Here is a 17,886-nt window from a genome sequence, read left to right as displayed (position 1 = left end):
TCCTTTTTGGAAAAAGGCTCATAACTGTTGACGGCAACAGACCTGACCAGCTTTGCTTCAGATCACTGAAAGTAAAACTCAAAAGAACGAGTAAATACTCTGCATTTTTATTCACGTCAACACTCCAAACATTTGAACTAAAAGCATCTTTTGCAAATCTACCTGCTTCTCTGATGAATGAAAGAGAAACCAGCAGCAGCTGTTCCATACATTTCACAGCACACTTCCGTGAAAAACATGCCAACAGAGTTGTTTTTGTCTTTTCGAAAAGATTACACGGCCTACATCACGCAAAAGGTAAAGCAGCAGAATACATCTGTAAACATTAGTGGTGTGTTTTATCTCTGCTGCAGCTCCCCCACCCCATCCCATCAGCGGCTTAGTTTGAGCGAGGTGGGATGAACGTCGCAGATGTCGAACCACTGCTGATCCACCTCCTTGTGTGGCATCAAGCCATTTCGCGGCAGAAAGGGCCGGCGCCAGCGTTCGCGGCTGCCCACCACTCGCCAGAAGCGCGTGCCCTTGAGCAGAAAGAGGGCATTGTGGGAGTAGGAGAAGTAGGCAGCGTCGATGCTGCCATCTGGATGGTCTCCGCTCTCCACCGGAGGGAAAACATCTCGGATGTGTTTGGGGAAGCCACTCGCCAAGCTGTTTGTTTCCACGCTGAATGCATACACCTGTTCAGACGGAGAGAGTTGGAGCATTTCGCAAAAACAGAGATCTGACTAATTACAAATAACAGAGAAAGTGTAGGACTTTTGTCTGCTTGAATACGCTCCCAAAGGACACTGAAAAAAAAACAATTACCCAGTGCTCTTTACAAGCCAACTGCCAGGTGTTGTATTGTTAAAGATTTAAATGATTGGGTGATGTCATTTAATCATCTGTTCTCCCCTTGCTTTGACTTTTACTGCAAAGGTTAAATAATTAAACTGCACTTAGTTAACTGCAATATAAATCCAAGAATTTGTTTCTTACTTGAGCTCTTCTGAAGAAGTAGATGTGGGAGTCTCTCCTGTCATAAAAGGCCGAGTCAATCGGACTGGGAATCCCCGGGAAGCCCTCAGAAATCAGCCTCGGATAGCGGCGGCCCTCAGAGTCGTGCCTAAACACCCGGTCGTTCTCGCTGTCGTATCTCCAGAACTGCAGACCTTCAACAGCGACAGGCTGTCACACGGACTTCCCCTCAAATGTCCCACTTGTAGGAAAACGGTGGAAATGAAATAGTTTCTCTACCTTTAAAGAAGTAAACGGCCTCTCTTCTTCTGGACCACACGTGTACGTACGCGTCTACTCCATCGCTGGGGATCCCGTGCCAGCCGATTTGCAGCGCGACTGGGTCCCCGTAGCGCGTCCTGTTGTTTCTGTTCTCGTACAGCCAGTACCAGCCGTCTCTCATGAAGTACGTGTTGAAGCGGATCTTTACGTCCCCGTAGGGCGTCTTCTCTTTCCTGATCCAGTCAAACACGGTGCTGAACCGGCCTTTACAGCCACCTGGGGAAGGGGGGGGGGTGTGCAAACGTGAGGAGAAATAAGCAGCAATTACAAAAACAATCTCATGTAATTGTTATGTATCTTTATCCCACACTGAATCTCTTGGGATTTTTAGTTGAGTGTGTCCAAGAAGTGTTAGTATTAGAGCACCATATAGATGCTGAATAGCTTTTCTGTCCATCCAGTCCATCTCAAAGCTGGATTCATGGGGCAAATAGCTGGGCTGCATTATGGATCCAGGCCTGTAGATATGAGGCAGCCCCAAAACATGGCCGATCTCATGAACTGCCACCTAAGAGGAAGGATATGAAAGGGGGCAGTCAGTCAACATTTAGATTTTCCAGTAGTAACTGGCTATACTCAGCATACTTACTCACTTTAAGGAGGCTTATACCAGTGTGAGAACTGGGACCAGTGAAATGCTCATCATCGTCAAAATGGATATCTCCCAGGAACCACGCGTGGGCAAATTCCTGACCAGTGCCATCAAACTTTTGATTACATCCCAGATGTCTTCCTGTGAGGAAGGGACAATGTGAAGAAAAAGATAAAAGAAAAGAAAAAATGATTCCTATTTTTCATTTATATAAATTATAAAATAATCCAAAAACTAAAAAAAAAGAAAAAAAAAGATTTTCAATTAGGCATCAAAAGGCTATTTGATTAATCCTAATCACCTTTGTCAGCTTTATTTTAAAATCTACAGTAGTTAGTTTGACTGAATTATTCTACAATAAATAAAGGAATTTTTAAAACATAAATTTTAATCTGTGAAAACCACTAGCACACAAAAAAACCCCCAAAAAACCTATTTTATCACTGACGAAATCTAAGGTATATTGTGGCTATTTAAATACAGAGTATTGATTCCTCTAAGTATTTATTAATGCAAAAGTAATGCATTTATTTCCCTGAAATTCTTTTCTTTTTTCCCCATCCTCAGTTTAAAAAAATATTCATACTTGTAAATTGTGAAAACACATTCTAGACTTGACAAATACCTTTTGCTGTAAGCATATCTCCAGGTCTTTTGGTTTATATTTTCCACATCTAGAGACTGAAACACTTGCCAAACAGCTCAAGCTTAATCAGTTTGGATAAAGACCATCTGTGAGCATCAGGTTTTTTTTTTTTTTTAAATCTTTCCACTCGGATATATTTAGGTCTGGAACTTTGAATGAGTCATCCTAACACATAAATATGCTTTGGTGCACAGTATATTTTCACATCACCTTTTGCATATTGGCTAGAAACATCCATTTTGGTTTCATCTGACCAATGCTACTGTAAGTTAGTCACAATTTTGATTAAATACATTTAAATTTGTGGCTGTAAAACACTCTGGCTCAAAAGTTCACTACAGAGTGACAGACATTACTAAAACCCAGTAAATTATGTACAATGCATTATGACAAAGTGAGTATATGACATACTGACTAATGCCCACCCGTGCCAAAGCCCAGCTTGATATCAACATCCTCCAAAGGTGACCAGGTATCTTCAACAAATTCCAGCGGAGACACCTCACTCCACATTCTGAAGGCCAACCTGAAGATGTACCTCTGCTCATCAACGGTCAGCTGGCTACTGTAACCTTCTCCAATTAACCGCCACCTCAGAACGTCCTTAGAAAACGCCATGTACCCAGATTCTGTCAAATCCCGCTTTTGCCTCTTTTTTGACACGAGATCAGCAAGGTGACGCCTTCTGTTCTGCAGAGGTTGACTCTGGCTTGAGCTGCTGCTGCTGCTGCTGTTTCTGTTTCCGGTTGGATTACCCAAACTATTGTTTTTGTGTGTATCATTTGAAATAGTCAGGAGGCTTTCTGTATCGTTAAAATTTAATATGTCGTCCTCAGAAGAGTTTGATGAGCTGCCAATTATGCTGCTTTCTGTGTTGTTACCGTCGGCCTCGTCGAAAGTTTCATTCCAACTGTTTTCCAACTCCGAGCCACCGATGTGGCTCTCTGTTACAACATGTGGATTTGGGTCTGTCTCCTTGTCAGGAACCCCACACCTTGGTTTGTTCATCGCATCCTTGGTGGCATCATCAAACACTCCTGTAACAGGAAGTCCAGATACCATCTGAAACTCTTTAAGGGCTGAAACAAATGCTTGACTCTCAGATTCACTTTTGTGGACCTCGCCATGACTAGTTTTAGGTATGTCCCTTGAAAGAGGCACTGAGGTTCCCTCTTGGATTGCAGTTTGAAAGTCATCCAGGAAGTCATCACTGAAGGAAATGCCACTTTGTTTCATCTGGATCTCCTCCCTCTGGGTTGGTTTGATAAATCCATACCTAGAAAGAAATAACTGAAAGGATATCCACAAGACAATTATTGTAAAAATACTATGAACCGTATTGAGATCCTCCTGCTGAAATGTTTTCCAGTTATTTTTTGTTGTCTGCAGCCATTTAAACATCAAACCAAGGAGAGTTTTCACAATTCTATGGCTGCGACTTTTGCTACTTGCAATTTTTATATGGAATAAGCCCCTAAGTATGTTAATATTAGCACATCACCAATGTTGGCATAATACACGTACCATGAGCACATCAGCAAATTTGACTAAGGTTAGCTTACATGCTTTTTCTTTTTTCTTTTCCATTTAAGTTTCATTAAAATGTCAGTAAAACATGGAAAAAATAAAATTTGAATAATTACCTCCGCTTCATATTCGTCTGTTATGACAGGAGCTTGGTGAGATGTAGGAATCTGCATGTCGGAATGATCCCTGTTGTGGAAAAGTTTCTCAGCATGGTTTGGGTTTGTCAGAAAAACTAAAAGCATCAGCTGGATAATAGTCAGCATCGTGTTTCCAGTCGACTCGTTGACCTTTGTGGAGGAACCAAGTAGTCCAAGGACAGAGCAGCACTGCTTTATAAGCAAGTCCTGAGTTTCTACACACCCACTTTTAGCCACTTTCCTTAGTTGTGTGTGAAAAGTAAACTTCTCCTCGGTGAATACAACTGGATGTGTTATTCATGCTCCAGTTACTTAGATAAACAGTCGCTAACCTGTGGACTGGGCTACGATCTCACTTTCATGCGAACAACAAACGATGTCAACAAAACACAGCTTGCCATTTTTAATCACATTAACCAAGCTTTATTTTAAAAAACTAATCTCAACACTAACAAGTTTGAAATAAAATAAACTTCCTTGACCCTTCATGACACAAACATTTTTTCAGTGCAAATTTTAAGTCCAGCAATGGTGACATGAGCAGCAAAATATTAAACATGATTGGACATTTTTTTTTAAATATAATGTTGAACCAGACAGACAACAGATAGATTGGTCGGATTTAAAGAGTAGATGACTCAGGATGGTCACTGTAGAGCCGTGGCTATCGCTGCTGCCAAATGCTCCGCCGTTGGCTTTTCAGCTGTGCAGCTCACGCAGAGGCCTTCCGCTGCCATGGCGTCCCGTGTAGTCGGCCCGATGGCGGCAAACTACAGACAAATTGAGTCAGACACAAATATTTGTATTCAGGCATGTATTTGTATTCACAGTCCTTAATCAATACTTTGTAAAAATCACATTTTGCAAGGCGTTTGAGAAACGTCTCTACTTGTTTTGCAAATCTAGGGTTTAATTTAGAGCCACAGGATTACATTTCTTATGATAAAAGAGATATTTAAAACAAACTAAAACAGACAATACCTATGGTCATGTATATACTGGGATACATGACATTACTTTAAATTTTTGCGCTACTTTGTGTTGGCATATCGCATAAAATTCCAATAAACTACGCTGTGGCTGTAATGTGACAATGTGTGAAAAAGCTTAGAAGACGTCTGCAAGCAAGTACTTATGAATATAATAAGTAAGTATGGGTGTAGTATTTTCTGACTTGGAATTCTTTAGAAAAATAAAAGAACCAGTGAACGATTCATATCTTCTTGTGAGCAATTATAAAGAAACTATACCTTTATTTCATTGAGTTGGTCGCCCGACAGCCTTCGCACTGCTTCCAGGCAAAACTTCACCCCGGATGGACTGAAGAAAGCTATACTTGCTGGAGTTCCCTGTGAGTACATAAGTAAGTTACTATTTATAATATATTAAACAGCATTTTTTTTTATTTTATTTTTTTTACTTGAAAATACAGAAGAAGTTTGGTTTCACCTGCTCTGTGAAGTAGTTTTTCAGATTTTTCTCAAGATCTGGATGTTCAGCCGTTTGATAGACAGTCAGCGTCTCTAAGGGAACCCCTGGAAACAAAGAAATAAATCCCCCACGGTGACGAAGGTAGTGCAGTTATTATCTCATTAATTAGCTTAACCCCAGAGGGCATTTATGGACTTAAGTTTTAATTGTGAGACACAATAAAAGACAGTGCTTACCATTTTCCCTTAAAGCCGTGGGCAAGACTTCTCTTTTAATTGAGCCACAGGGGAAAAAAAGCGGTGGGATATCGGTGTCCTCTCCTAAGACAGAAAGAAGGACCACGTCACAGTGCTTAATAGAAATTTTCAATTTGCCTAATAAGCGTGAGAGAACAATACAGATCACATCATACTTTCAATAATAAGACGTGATAGGACATCAGCTGTCCCCGTGTCCTCTCCCAGGGGCTTCAGACCCAGACTTTGAACTGCACAGAGCAAAGCGCAAACAGAACAAAGATGAACACAAACCTTATGCTGATCATTCTTCACCAGATCATCTTCTTTATGTCGAGTTTTCATGTAACAATTTTTGATAATCGAGTGTGTTAAAATATCTATTTGACTGTCAATCTGTCATGTTTTGCATTGCTTGTATAATTAAATCAAACAATTCCACTAATTTGTGCACCTTAGCAATATGCTTATAGCTGTGCAAGTAGATGTTATTTTTGCCAACAATGAAATTACACAAAATCCTATTTTGACTGACGTCACAAGCAGTATTACATAATGAAAATTGGTCTCTTCCAGAGCAAACTTTCAGTCTGCAAAGACATTTAGCACTTGAGAGATCATGGGAAGAGTTTGTGAAGAAATTAGAAAGAGGTAAGGAATAAATGGAGACTTTGTGCTGATTTGAACACAATCTCTTGACAAAGTAACTAATATATATTTCATAGGGATTTCATATCACACACCAACACAAAATAGATTAAAATTGTGGAGTCAAAGTAAAATCAGGCTTAGTTTTCAAATGTATGCATCACAAAAAAATCCCAATAAAATATTCAAGCTTCATGTTGTGATGAGACACAACGTGGAAAAGTTGAACTACTACTATTGCAAGGCCTTGAATTGAGAATGTCCTGATCATCTGTAAGACAGCGCTACATCCCAATCCACATGTTTACGTAAAACACCTGCAGCTTTACACGAGCAACCGCAAATGATAGAACAGTGAAAACTTCATTTCAAGCAAACAAGGATAAAACATTCCATTTTACACACTGCTGCAAAAATAAAAACGGTGTATGTGTCAGAGAAAGTAAATTCAGCCTTTTTTCTTTTTTTTAAATAGACAATGGAGAAGTTAAGCAAACATTGGGAAGTTTTCCACCTGCTTGTTGTCTGTATGTCACAGCAATCTGTCACTTGTGTCTAACAACTGGCTGACCGTACTCAAACCTCTTCACACATGTCTGCAAGCACCAGGTGCATGTCGCACTCAGATATAAATAGTTTATGAGGTGCAATATCCACTAGGAACGTTTAGGAAACGCTGATTTAAGAAAATTGTGCTCAACGGCTTACCTAATGCTGCGGTTGCCTTCCCGACCACATATATGGATTTTGAGTTCCATTTGTCTTTTATGGATTTGTTCCATTCTGGATAAAGAAGACATGTTTTGCCAATCATAATGTAAAATTTAACTTCCAGAGAAACACACTACAAATGTCTGCTAATGCTTAAAGCATGTGCTTATTTTATGGGATAAATTCACCTTCTCTCCTTCCTCCCATGTCTAAACACATCTTCACAGCCTCCACTGCTCTGGGACTGGTAAAGATCAGGCCACCATGTTTCTCCGGCTGGAAAAGCTAATAAAAGCAATACATTCTATTTTAAAAACTTGTTAAAAACCCATGTTTCTTTTATGAATTTACGATGCTTATTTCTAATACAGTACTCATATTAAAGGTTATGTTTTCAGTGTGGGGTTATGCTGATACAGCATTAACAGATTACAATTTTTGAATTGTTGAACATTTTTGTTCCAGGGGTTGCAAACATAAATGCATTTCTGTTTATGCATGATGGAGATATTTATTCCTTTATAATGAAACGTACCTTATCGGAAAAGGTGTTTAATGAGACAAACTTAAAAGACAAGACAGGGATGAGTGTTGCTTTGTGTCCATGCGATTCCAATTCCTTTAGACGCAGAAAATGACACATAAAAACCATTTCATCAATCACATTACTACGGTTTCTTCTGGATTCGGATAAGTGCGCTTCTACCTTCATGTAGGGATCAGGTGCAGATTCCTCGTCTCTCGGCTCTTTAAGTAGTAATACATGCATCCTGGCAAAGAAACGCTAGATAACTAAGAATACGGAGAAAGTAAGATTTTAGGTTCTTTTGTTGAAAGGGCAACGGAATACAGAAACCCAAAGTAGAAAAACGACCACTGACAGTGGGTGTGGAGGCTCTTATAAGTCAGTCACTCCCTAAAACTGTCACATACTGATAACGTTATTGACTCACCCTTACTGTGCTGGTGAACAACAGCAAGTACTGGCAATATTCACTAGCAGCAAACAGAAATTACAATTGTTGTCCTTTAAAGTTAAACACACAGTGATATTTTCGGAATACAACTGAGTGTTCTGCAGCCTGATTGTTATTGTTTACTATTGGTGACACATTAGCTATAGTGAAGAGAATATACCGAAAGCTACTAGTTATAAAATAGACAAAACAGAAACGGTTTGGACTTTTTGATTAAAATCAAGATGTAACGTACCTTCAGCTGTCCATACAGATGTTCTCATGTATGATCAAGAATGGGTGTCCACAGATGACGTATTGCAGTTTTTTAACGTAAATGATGTGTGCACAATCAGCTGAACAAGTGTTAATTTTAAAAGACCAAAGAAAAAAATGTTACCGTGCGTTTAATACGGTTGTGCTTTCCCCCAAATTGCTGATTTTGTTAGCGTCTAAACTGTGTTTTCCCCGGTTAGGGAGAATAGTTAATTCCATTTCCTGTTTGCAGTCAAGCCGACATTGCGGTTCCCATGTACAGCGGAGAGCGACAACCCTGTACGTTTAGAGCCAAAATGGCGGCCTCCGGGCTTTAGCTTCTGCGTAGATTCTGCTGAATAGATGTCGAAGAGCATAGAAGCTGGGTACAAGAGCTACGAGTTTGTTTCGCACGTCGACCTCTCTGCCATATTGCGAGTGCCACTTTTTAGAAAGACGCGTAAAAAAAGCTAAGAATGCGAGAGTTGACATATCCTTTCGTAGAGATCATAGCGGCGTCTGGTCTTCTATTTCTATGTCCTGAACTATGACCCTTTCCCCGCCCACCTAAAAATAAACGTGTTTCACGCTTGCAAGCATGGCTTCTTCGGCTAAGAGGAGAGCAGTTGGCGTGGGTGAAAATCCCGAAGAAAGTGAGAACAGCTCGGATGAGAACCCCGAGGATGATGATGAGTCCGTGGAGGAGGACAGCGATGAAGAAATTAATGAGGTGAAACAACAAATAACTCATTAAGTACTTAAATGGCATCCTTAGCCTGTTAGCTGGAATCTTCCGTTTATTTACGAGGTCTGCACACGAACCTTATTTGACGCTTTTCTTGTTATTGCTTTGCTGGAGTACGTGAAGCGAAATTTGCTTCACATTCTTACGTTTGTGCGTTTACTTTATTAGATTAAACACGTAAGCTTTTGGCCATTACTGTTGGTCTGTAATTTTCACCTTTTCCACTTTTTCTTTCAGGAGGTTTTGGTGGATTTTGAGGCGCACGCTATTTCATCCAATGATTTCAACGGCGTTAAGAAGCTGTTGAATCGGGTAAGAAACCGTATCTTTGTATGAAAAATCTGGTCTGCCCGAGAGAGCTGTTTATTGATGTCACTTCTGTTATGATTGGCCACAGCTCTTCCTGAAGGCTCACGTGGACGTATCGGAGATGACTGACATTATTATCCAGCAGAATCACGTCGGAAGTGTGGTCAAGGTGGGTTTATCGTTACATTACATGCTTTTTGATCTCACTTGCTTTGTCTTGCTTTCCGTTAACGCTGTCCCTTCGTTTGGCTGCAGCAAGCCGAAGTGCCAGAGGACAGCGATGATGATGATCCAGATGAAGTGTTTGGGTTCATCACTATGCTCAACCTGACAGAGAGAAAGGTAACATTGCAGCCATACGCAACCCTGAGAGGTTGTCCGGTGCTAAAAATCAATCATTCATCTGTCCAACAATCCAGTCGTGCATCCTTCATCTGTACATGCAGATGTTGTTTAGCCAATTAATTTTATTTTCCGTCAAACAATATCTGTTCACCCAAATCACCCAACAAATCAAACCAACCATTCAGTCGAATCATCCATCCGGTTCTCTGCTCTCTTTTCCTTCTCATTTCCCGCCATATTTAAAGCGTGATCTGTGTAGAAATATTGTCCATAAATTTTCATGATTAATGTCTGTATTTATGCTTTAAATGGGTTTTTAATTTGTGCCTCGGGAAAGATGCAACTTGGGAATTAAAAATGCTTTGAAATCCCTTTTAAATGTAAGGGGTGATTATTTTTATGTTTTATTTTGCAGGGTGTGCAGTGTGTGGAGGATGTCAAGGAGCTGGTAGTGGACCAGTGTGAGAAGAACGCTCCTCACAGCACAACAGAACAGCTCGAGAAGATCCTCAGCGACACGAGCAAACCTGTGGGTCTGCTGCTGAGCGAGCGCTTCATCAACGTACCTCCACAGATCGCCCTTCCTCTCCATAAACAGCTCCAGTGGGTCCTCGGTTTTACTTCTTATCGCTTCCTGGCTCAAATATTTTACATCGGCTAATCCGGGTTGCTAAAACAAAATTGATTTTTGTCTTTCAGGAAAGAAATGGCAGATGCCCAGAGGACAAACAAACCGAGCGGGAGGTGTCACTACTGCCTGATGATCAGCAAGACGTGCAAAGAGGCAACCAAGAGCATCCCAGCTAGGGGAGAAGCTCCAAAAGAGGAGTACATGTTTATCAATGCGGAGGAGGAATTCTTTCATGAGGTACAGTCATAAATCATACAAGCTGTGGAAGATTTAAACCAGATTGGATCTACAGGTCCCAGTAAATCAGAAATAATTAGTTCATTTTAGTAGTTTTATTCAAAATGTGAAAGTAGCATAGATTGCACAGTGACATGATATATTTGAGGTGTTTATTCCTGTTAGATTATGACTTACAGCTGATGAAAACCAAAAATTCAGTTTGTCATTAAATGCAAGTACAAAAAGGCGAATGTTACTGCCTACATAAGGTGCTGCATCTGAGGTTAATGTAAAGTTGAGTGGAAGGACAAAGTGTGGTGGAAGGTGCATGAGTGGGAAATCAACTGTTTTTGGTCCTCTGTGTTCATCTAGTTCAAAGTCAGCACATTAATGTAGGAGATCATACAAAATGAGACCTGACCAAGTACTGAACTATTATGCAATACAGTACACGAACATATTTCTCAGAATGTGTATTAAAATGCTTTTTATTGGGCTTACGTAAGATTTTGATTTGTGGCAAACAGATATTGGGTTTTCATGAGCTGTAAATCATAAAAGAATTAACCCCTAGCCCCCCCAAAAAATATTTTACTGAATTACCAAATCTTTAAATAAAATCCAAATTCACTGACTCTGCTTTTAGCTTATTCTTAGCTTTTGTTTTACAGCAAGCCATCATCAAGTTCCACTACTCAGTAGAAGAGGATGCAGATTCCTGTCTAAGTGGCAGGTGGTCGTCTGACGATGTTCCCATGAAGCCTTTCAGGACGGTGATGGTGATTCCTATGGACAGAATGCCTGCTGTAATGGAAAAACTAAAGGAATACCTGACTGTGTGAGCCAAGACTCAGACAATCTGGAAATTATGCAAAAAGGCTGTTTAAAACCTCAGCTACCGTTGGTGGCTTCCTGATTCTAAAAACAGCTTTTGTGGCTAAATACGTACAAGGCAACAGCAATTAAAAGACTAGCTTTTTAATTCTGTCTGAATAAATTTACTGTACAATAAGACTACACATAAGTTGTAATTAAGTCAAATGAAGTAAATGTATGCTTTTCATATTGAAATCCTGTTTTGTCCACTTCAGCAGTTTTCAAAGAAGCTTCATGATTACATCTTGCAAAAGAAAAAAAAAACTCTGAAATATTAAAAGCTCATTCTTGTTTTTCCATTTCAACTCCTTAGGCTGTTTGTTGATCTAGAGAGAAATATAACAGCTTACGCATCTGAAATAACTTTTGGGATACTTGGTTGTTTTACACACAGTACTCTGGGATATATCTTGGGAAAAGTAGCGAATCTACATACTGGAACTTATTACTGATACCGTTTTCAGTGTCGGCTCTTTAGTCTTCAGTGAAGTGTTTACAAAAGCTTTCAGGCTACAAACAACCCCTGTAGGTTCTGTCTGCTCCAAATAGTTTACTTGCGTAAAACCCAGATGCTTCAGCTCACTGAATCACACATTTGTCAGTTTGTGTTCCAGCTGCACAGCTTCTGTCAGTGTCACTGTTTCTGTTTGTGGTTTGTTTCTTTGTGCAACGTCTGGATTCCTCGAAGTCCAACATGACTTGCAGTATGTCTTTGCTTTCACTAGGGGGCAGATTGTAGAAGAAGTACATCGGTGCCATTTCATTGAACCTAAAACACAAAATCATATTAAAAATATACATTCCAAGAAATGTAGTTCATATAAAAGAGCAAAAAGAAAAAAAAATCTGTAGGTATTTTAAGATAAATATTTGTTTGGTAATTCAAACAGGAGCAATTATAAGGATTCCTACACTTTCTTAAATATTTGATTTGACTATTGTAAGTCATATCCAGGTATAAATAATTAAGGAAAAGTTTGTCCTACAAGTTTCTGTAGAACAAGTCCAAAAAATGTTCAATAAATGTACTGGTTTTCTTAATTAATATTTATTTCAAGTACCTTAGAAAATCATTCCTTGACTTTAACAGTTTATCCAACAGTGTTTTGATCTTGACTTTTTGAATAAATGAGCAATTACAAACAACTTCAAAACAGCTATTTTACTTCCCTTTTCAGTCTCTATATGACTTCACATTTAGAATAAATAGGAATTTCAGTTATTCAACTACCAAAAACTTATTTTTAGGATTTTTAGAGAAATAAAAAGGAATAAAATTTTGCTTCCAAAAATCTGAATTTATTCTGAGAGTGATTCAAAACTGGGCTGCAATATTTGTTCAACAGGTACTTGTTCTGATCTATGTTCTTACAACTTATTTAAAAAGCAGGTTCAAGGTGAATGTTTTGTGCTCAAATGCCCAGGTTAGAAAATGGAAAAAAAAGAAAAAAAAAGTGTCAGAACCCTTACTTATAATTCATATGCACATGTCTGCTGAACTAAACTCACATTTGAGGGGAAATCTCCGACACTGTTCTCAAACTGTTTTCAGACAGGGCGTATTCGTTGAAGACCACCCACTCTGGTAGGCCCAGTTTGTGTGGCTGAACTCCGTAGCCAGAGAATGGCTGCAACTGGGCCACGTGGTTGTTCGTCAGAATGAGATAATTCCCCGATCCGTCCACATCTCGAGCAATCTCCGCAAATGGGAAAAATAAAAAATAAAAGAGGAAAATGATAAAAATGAATGAAGCTGAAGAGTACAAAGAAATATCACTAATGTGCTTTTATTTCCTACCTGCATGAAGAATCCAGCCAGCAGGGCTCTTTTTATGTCGTTAGTGTTTGTCTTGGTTCCAAAGGCTGGCTCAGAAATGGGAAGCTCAATTCGGCTCAGCGTGCTAGTCAGCTCTGATCTAATAGCGTCAGCGATGCTCAGAGCCGAATGATCCAGAAAATAATCTTGGCACCAAGTTTTCACATCCAAGTCTAAAACGATTTCAAAAAGTCTTTAATACACAGCATTTAGATGCTTGATCTCTAGTTTTCCCAGTTTGCTTAGAAAAAACAAAAACAAAAAAACTTGGGATTTTCATTAGCTATAATTATTTCACACATCCCTCTCTAATGGTACTATATAATAACCTTCAGTTGTTTTTTTCCCCCCAAGTTGAATTCATAATTTCAGTCAAATTCAAGAGGTGCCAAGAGGCGGTTGTTTTAAAATTTACAGCATAAAATTTAGAAATGGAACTCTATACTGAGAGCAGTGCAACTTACTTTGATCCTTTTGTTTTTGTTTGAAGGAATTGTAGATATTTATGAGAGTGAAGTGATCGCCGTCAGGATGTTGGAACTTTCTCTGACACCTGAACGCCTCTTGGGTCGTGCTGCCAGCTGGCCGCAGGAAGCAGCTTGGTGCTGAAACACAAAGACAGACAGAAGCTCCTTAAAATGAATCGAACATTTTTCAAGCTGCACATGCGGACTGCGCATACCCGACAGCATGGCTGCGATTGTCAGCACCTCACTAACGCAGTCAAACTCGCAGGACGCTAAGAGAGCTTTAGCCATCTGAGGATCCAGAGGGATTTCAGACATGATGATGCCAATTTCAGACAAGTTCCCATCATCGTCTAAAGCTGCGAGGTAGTCCAGCTCCTCCAAGGCCTGCATGAGACCTTCTGGATCTGTCACAAATGAAACAAATGTAAAAATATATATTTTATCTATTATTTCCTCCATTTCACTTTTATTTCGGTGCAGCACTAAACTAGATATATCCCATAGCCATTGATGTATTGGTCTCATTGTATCTGTTCTGTTCACACTGGGAGTTGGGGCAAAACTCAGACAATAGTTGGTTGCTGAGCTCTCGACTCAGCTAAACCATAGGTGGGATGAACCCAAACAGATGCCCAGAACAAATTCTGCTGTGATCTTTTAGGAAAATAGGAAAAGGCTATTTGTGAGAATCGGTTACTTAGAGATATAAATATTACACAGAATTCATTCGGGTTGGCAGGATGCCTTACCTGGTCTTTCGATAAAGTGACACTGCCCAAGACCCGCTATCTCCATTCTCTTTAGGTAAAGGACAGTTGGTGTAATGTTACAGTCCAAGATCTGTGGGTAGGTTTCGGCCATGGGTAGACTCGCTTCAGGATACAGTCGGAAACATTTACCTAACAAAAGCAAAGCACATTTTGATAAAAATGTGAATTCGTACAACAGGAGTCCTTAGTTTGACTGGAATTTAAGCTGGAAGATCCACCTGCTGGTGAACACAGGTGTTTGCGCACATCTGCTTGACACTGACTGATGGGTTGAAGCACCTCAGAGAAAGCTCTTGCTCTTGGATTGTAAATCTTCATAAAAAGATTGGCAAATACAAAGTGTACTATCAGCACTGTAATACTTTCATTATTGAAATCTCTTGAAGTAGTAATGCTTTTACCATTTTTTTCTGGACGCCTGTGTCAATGACAAAGTTGACTGATTGCCCAGCCCACCACACGTCCTCCTGTTTATGGGTCAAAAGAAAAACCCTCTTGGAGTTTGTGGCGCCTGCTTGTTCGATCAGTAAAGGTGAGAACCCTTCCTGGCTTGGGCACAAAACGATTGGTGTGATTTGGTCCAGTCCCTCGTCCAGTCTGGGACTCTCACTCTGAATGATGCTCCAAGCTCTGCAGACATCCTTTTAGAAACATTATATTCAACCCTTGTTAAAACAGATTTTAAGCACCAACTTTTGGCTGAACAAATAGCTGTTGGATTAACATAAAAATAAAAACCTATCTTACCTCCTCTGACGCCAAAAACACAATGACATTTCCAATCTCTTTGGTAAGGTGGATCTCCTGAAGCAGGGCGAGTGCAAGGTAAAAATAGTCTTTGTTGTTCATGTCGGTATACACCACCTCAGGAGAACCAGAGATCTCCAAGTTGATGAGTGGGACACTTCCGTAGTGGCCCAGGAGCCTGTCCACCACAGCGGACATGGTGAGGATCACCACCTTGAGCTCAGGCCTCTGCAAGAGGACGTTCTTGAGGAGACCCAGCAGGATGTCTGTGCCAACTGTCCTCTCGTGGGCCTGGTCTATAATAATGACTCCGTATTGTTCCAGAAAAGGGTCCGACATCATTTCTCTCAGCAACATGTCATCAGTGCAATATCTGAAAGATTAAAAATTGACAGTTTTTGTTTTTCTTTCCTTTCCATTGCTGTTTATACACTGGTCATGACTTCGTATGTTAAAACTTGGATGAATGGGGTCTCAAAATACAAATGTTGACACACCTGGCTGGCGAATTAAATTTAAATAACTACATTAAATGCGAAGAAGTGGATACTTTGACAATGGCATTGCAAAATATCGCACCAAGTTGTTGCGCTACTGCTGATTGTTGGGAACTAAACAACATATCAACAAACCTTAGGACAGTGTCAGAGGAGCAACAGGTCTCCAGAGGGATGGTGTAGCCCACCTCATGACCGATGTTCACGTCCATTTCATCGGCCACGTGGAGAGCAAGATCCACAGCTTGCCTTTTGCTAGCCTGTGTGCACACAACCAGGCCATGCTGAAACTGGGCGGGCAGGCAGAACTCTGCACACCACTGAGGAATCTGAAAGGAGATGTTCAACAAAAATAAGTTCACACCATAAACACTGCAGTGTTTCCAATCGTATCACTTCGTTTTTTTTGAAGTATAGAGCATGCTTTGAGGATTATATTAAGAACTCTTGCGCGAGCTAAACAAATAGTGGCAGAAGATCCGATAGCATTATTGTTCATGATGCAAAATTGCTTCGGCAGCATGTGGCGGCTCTAGCGGATTGGGGCTTAGCAGCAGGAGGTCCCCCAACAAGGCAGCTGAAATTCTTTGTACAGAGTGACAAGCCAGCAGGCAGGCTGCAGATTGGGCAGCCTCTCTGTGACAACAACATCTGCTGAGCTGGGCAGATTTTGCTCACACAAACAAGGGAAGTTGAAGCTTTATGATGGTATCAAATCACGGGGAAAAGAAATACTTTCTCTTTTCTAACCAATTTGGATTGAGCATCTGGCAACCATGTGAAGGTGCACACAGAATTATGCTGGGGGGAAAAATTATGGATGTTCTCCTGGACAACATTATGAAGAATATCCATTAACTTAGCCTTCGTAAACCTACTTAGATTTTCAGCAGCTTAAGATGTAAAATCTATGGAAACGTACCTGGAAAATACATATTTCATTCTAACTAACAAAATCATCTTAGAATACCAACATTTGTATCCAATGTTCCAGTTGGAAGCTGTTATTGCCCCAGTAGGAAAATATGCCTTGCAGCCAAATGAAAACCTTTTGTCTATTTGTAATTATTCCCTTTGTTAAACTGAATGAACTGAATGAGCCAGATTACTGCCAGATAATGTCCATCAGTTCACTACTGCCAGACCAGTAGAATAGGAAAATCGCTTAACCAGAACCCATCTACACCATGAAGCAGGCTAAGATGGCCTTTAAAATAAAGGGGCCATCTTAGCCCCTCTAAAACAATAGAAACCCAATCTAAAGAGATTCAAGAAAATATGAGGAAAAAGTCACTGACATCTATCAGTAACTGTGAGTGTATATTCCTTACCTGCGTACTGCTGCCAGTTTGTGCTACTCCAGACACAATAACCAGCTGGTTGTTTTCTAGAGCATCTTCAAACTGTCTCCTGACCTTCCACACTGGAAGAGCCCTTCTCTTTTCCAGCAACTCGTAGTACCGAGAGGAAAAGGGCAGCCCATCGAACGGGTTCAATTCCAGATCATCTCCAAAGCCAAATGACGAACTTTCTTCCCCGCTCTCCGAGAAAATATCTGCTTCTATGGAGTTACTTTCAATCGACATGACACATAGAAATAGTTCTCCGCACCATAAACAAGTTTTATGACGACGGGGGTTCAATAACGGTTCCAGTTGTGCTGAAATCGTGCTTGCGAAGTTGCTCGCAGGGCAACCTGCTGACGGCCTGTCCGCACCGGTGAGCAATTTGGTCCCAACGTGACATCACACGTGGGCTTCATGCTGACCACTGACAGTTATCCCGGCTTGGGTCCGTGTCATAATCTCTCCCACGTCACTCAAACACTCACGTGGAAGGTAGAGTCATTGGATGTTTCCACCATTGACCGTCTGGGTTTCCACACCTGTTGAGCTCCAAACGCACTTGTGTAAATTTTGCAGATTTGCCACATGGGGGAGCTGTTCAGTCAATATTTTTTTCTCTACAGGCAAATCACAATCAATCAATCAATCAATCAATCAATCAATCAATCAATCAATCAATCAATCAATCAAACATACAT

The 17,886-nt window shown here is 40.3% G+C and overlaps 4 protein-coding genes across 8 annotated transcripts; 1 reads left to right on the top strand and 3 right to left on the bottom strand.

The window, feature by feature from the left end:
- Nucleotides 1-88: 88 nt before the first annotated feature.
- On the bottom strand, nt 89-4,660 carry LOC103153020 (matrix metalloproteinase-21-like). The gene is made up of 7 exons (XM_007573772.2): nt 4,187-4,660; nt 2,942-3,806; nt 1,872-2,011; nt 1,645-1,786; nt 1,237-1,494; nt 979-1,151; nt 89-677 (listed from the first exon to the last, which is right to left on the bottom strand). The coding sequence occupies exons 1-7, from the start codon at nt 4,304-4,306 to the stop codon at nt 372-374; spliced, it is 2,004 nt and encodes a 667-aa protein (XP_007573834.2). The 5' UTR covers nt 4,307-4,660; the 3' UTR covers nt 89-371.
- A 99-nt stretch (nt 4,661-4,759) lies between these two features.
- Nucleotides 4,760-8,648, bottom strand: LOC103150380 (uroporphyrinogen-III synthase). 4 transcript variants are annotated; one of them, XM_007569992.2, is made up of 10 exons: nt 8,419-8,648; nt 7,913-7,976; nt 7,742-7,825; nt 7,395-7,491; nt 7,204-7,278; nt 6,024-6,098; nt 5,848-5,931; nt 5,630-5,715; nt 5,431-5,529; nt 4,760-4,950 (listed from the first exon to the last, which is right to left on the bottom strand). In XM_007569992.2, exons 2-10 carry the CDS (start codon nt 7,973-7,975, stop codon nt 4,828-4,830), a joined length of 786 nt encoding a protein of 261 aa, XP_007570054.1. In that variant the 5' UTR covers nt 7,976; nt 8,419-8,648; the 3' UTR covers nt 4,760-4,827. The 4 variants fall into 4 exon arrangements, with proteins under 4 accessions (XP_007570054.1, XP_007570037.1, XP_016536179.1 ...); XM_007569975.2 differs by having other exon boundaries at nt 7,913-7,998; nt 8,419-8,647; XM_016680693.1 differs by lacking the exon at nt 8,419-8,648 and adding an exon at nt 8,344-8,368 and having other exon boundaries at nt 7,913-7,998.
- A 130-nt stretch (nt 8,649-8,778) lies between these two features.
- Nucleotides 8,779-11,731, top strand: LOC103150399 (protein BCCIP homolog). 2 transcript variants are annotated; one of them, XM_016680682.1, is made up of 7 exons: nt 8,779-9,147; nt 9,400-9,474; nt 9,560-9,640; nt 9,727-9,813; nt 10,232-10,419; nt 10,501-10,684; nt 11,338-11,731. In XM_016680682.1, exons 1-7 carry the CDS (start codon nt 9,016-9,018, stop codon nt 11,506-11,508), a joined length of 918 nt encoding a protein of 305 aa, XP_016536168.1. In that variant the 5' UTR covers nt 8,779-9,015; the 3' UTR covers nt 11,509-11,731. The 2 variants fall into 2 exon arrangements, with proteins under 2 accessions (XP_016536168.1, XP_007570066.1); XM_007570004.2 differs by having other exon boundaries at nt 8,913-9,147; nt 10,516-10,684.
- On the bottom strand, nt 11,653-17,764 carry LOC103150408 (putative pre-mRNA-splicing factor ATP-dependent RNA helicase DHX32). Its single transcript, XM_007570017.2, has 11 exons — nt 17,174-17,764; nt 15,978-16,171; nt 15,346-15,718; nt 15,000-15,239; nt 14,817-14,910; nt 14,578-14,727; nt 14,041-14,232; nt 13,823-13,963; nt 13,341-13,531; nt 13,052-13,239; nt 11,653-12,311 (listed from the first exon to the last, which is right to left on the bottom strand). The coding sequence occupies exons 1-11, from the start codon at nt 17,426-17,428 to the stop codon at nt 12,122-12,124; spliced, it is 2,208 nt and encodes a 735-aa protein (XP_007570079.1). The 5' UTR covers nt 17,429-17,764; the 3' UTR covers nt 11,653-12,121.
- Between the last annotated feature and the right edge of the window lie 122 nt (nt 17,765-17,886).

This window comes from Poecilia formosa, unplaced genomic scaffold (genome assembly GCF_000485575.1).
Source record: "Poecilia formosa unplaced genomic scaffold, Poecilia_formosa-5.1.2 Scaffold7, whole genome shotgun sequence".
NCBI lineage: Eukaryota > Metazoa > Chordata > Actinopteri > Cyprinodontiformes > Poeciliidae > Poecilia > Poecilia formosa.
This window is presented reverse-complemented; position numbering and strand designations above follow the sequence as displayed.

Excerpts from the sequence above, each read along its gene's own strand:
- LOC103150399 (XM_016680682.1), top strand. The coding sequence starts at position 9,016 with ATGGCTTCTTCGGCTAAGAGGAGAGCAGTTGGCGTGGGTGAAAATCCC. Across the intron at positions 9,148-9,399 it reads GCGATGAAGAAATTAATGAG|GAGGTTTTGGTGGATTTTGA; the intron begins GTGAAACAACAA and ends TTTTTCTTTCAG. Across the intron at positions 10,420-10,500 it reads CCTCTCCATAAACAGCTCCA|ATTTTTGTCTTTCAGGAAAG; the intron begins GTGGGTCCTCGG and ends AAAACAAAATTG.
- LOC103150380 (XM_007569992.2), bottom strand. The coding sequence starts at position 7,975 with ATGCATGTATTACTACTTAAAGAGCCGAGAGACGAGGAATCTGCACCT. Across the intron at positions 7,826-7,912 it reads CACCTGATCCCTACATGAAG|GAATTGGAATCGCATGGACA; the intron begins GTAGAAGCGCAC and ends CTGCGTCTAAAG. Across the intron at positions 7,492-7,741 it reads TAAACACCTTTTCCGATAAG|CTTTTCCAGCCGGAGAAACA; the intron begins GTACGTTTCATT and ends TGCTTTTATTAG.
- LOC103150408 (XM_007570017.2), bottom strand. The coding sequence starts at position 17,428 with ATGTCGATTGAAAGTAACTCCATAGAAGCAGATATTTTCTCGGAGAGC. Across the intron at positions 15,719-15,977 it reads TCCTCTGACACTGTCCTAAG|ATATTGCACTGATGACATGT; the intron begins GTTTGTTGATAT and ends TTAATCTTTCAG. Across the intron at positions 14,728-14,816 it reads ACACCTGTGTTCACCAGCAG|GTAAATGTTTCCGACTGTAT; the intron begins GTGGATCTTCCA and ends TGCTTTTGTTAG.
- LOC103153020 (XM_007573772.2), bottom strand. The coding sequence starts at position 4,306 with ATGCTGACTATTATCCAGCTGATGCTTTTAGTTTTTCTGACAAACCCA. Across the intron at positions 2,012-2,941 it reads CAAGCTGGGCTTTGGCACGG|GAAGACATCTGGGATGTAAT; the intron begins GTGGGCATTAGT and ends CCTTCCTCACAG. Across the intron at positions 678-978 it reads ACTTCTTCAGAAGAGCTCAA|GTGTATGCATTCAGCGTGGA; the intron begins GTAAGAAACAAA and ends CCGTCTGAACAG.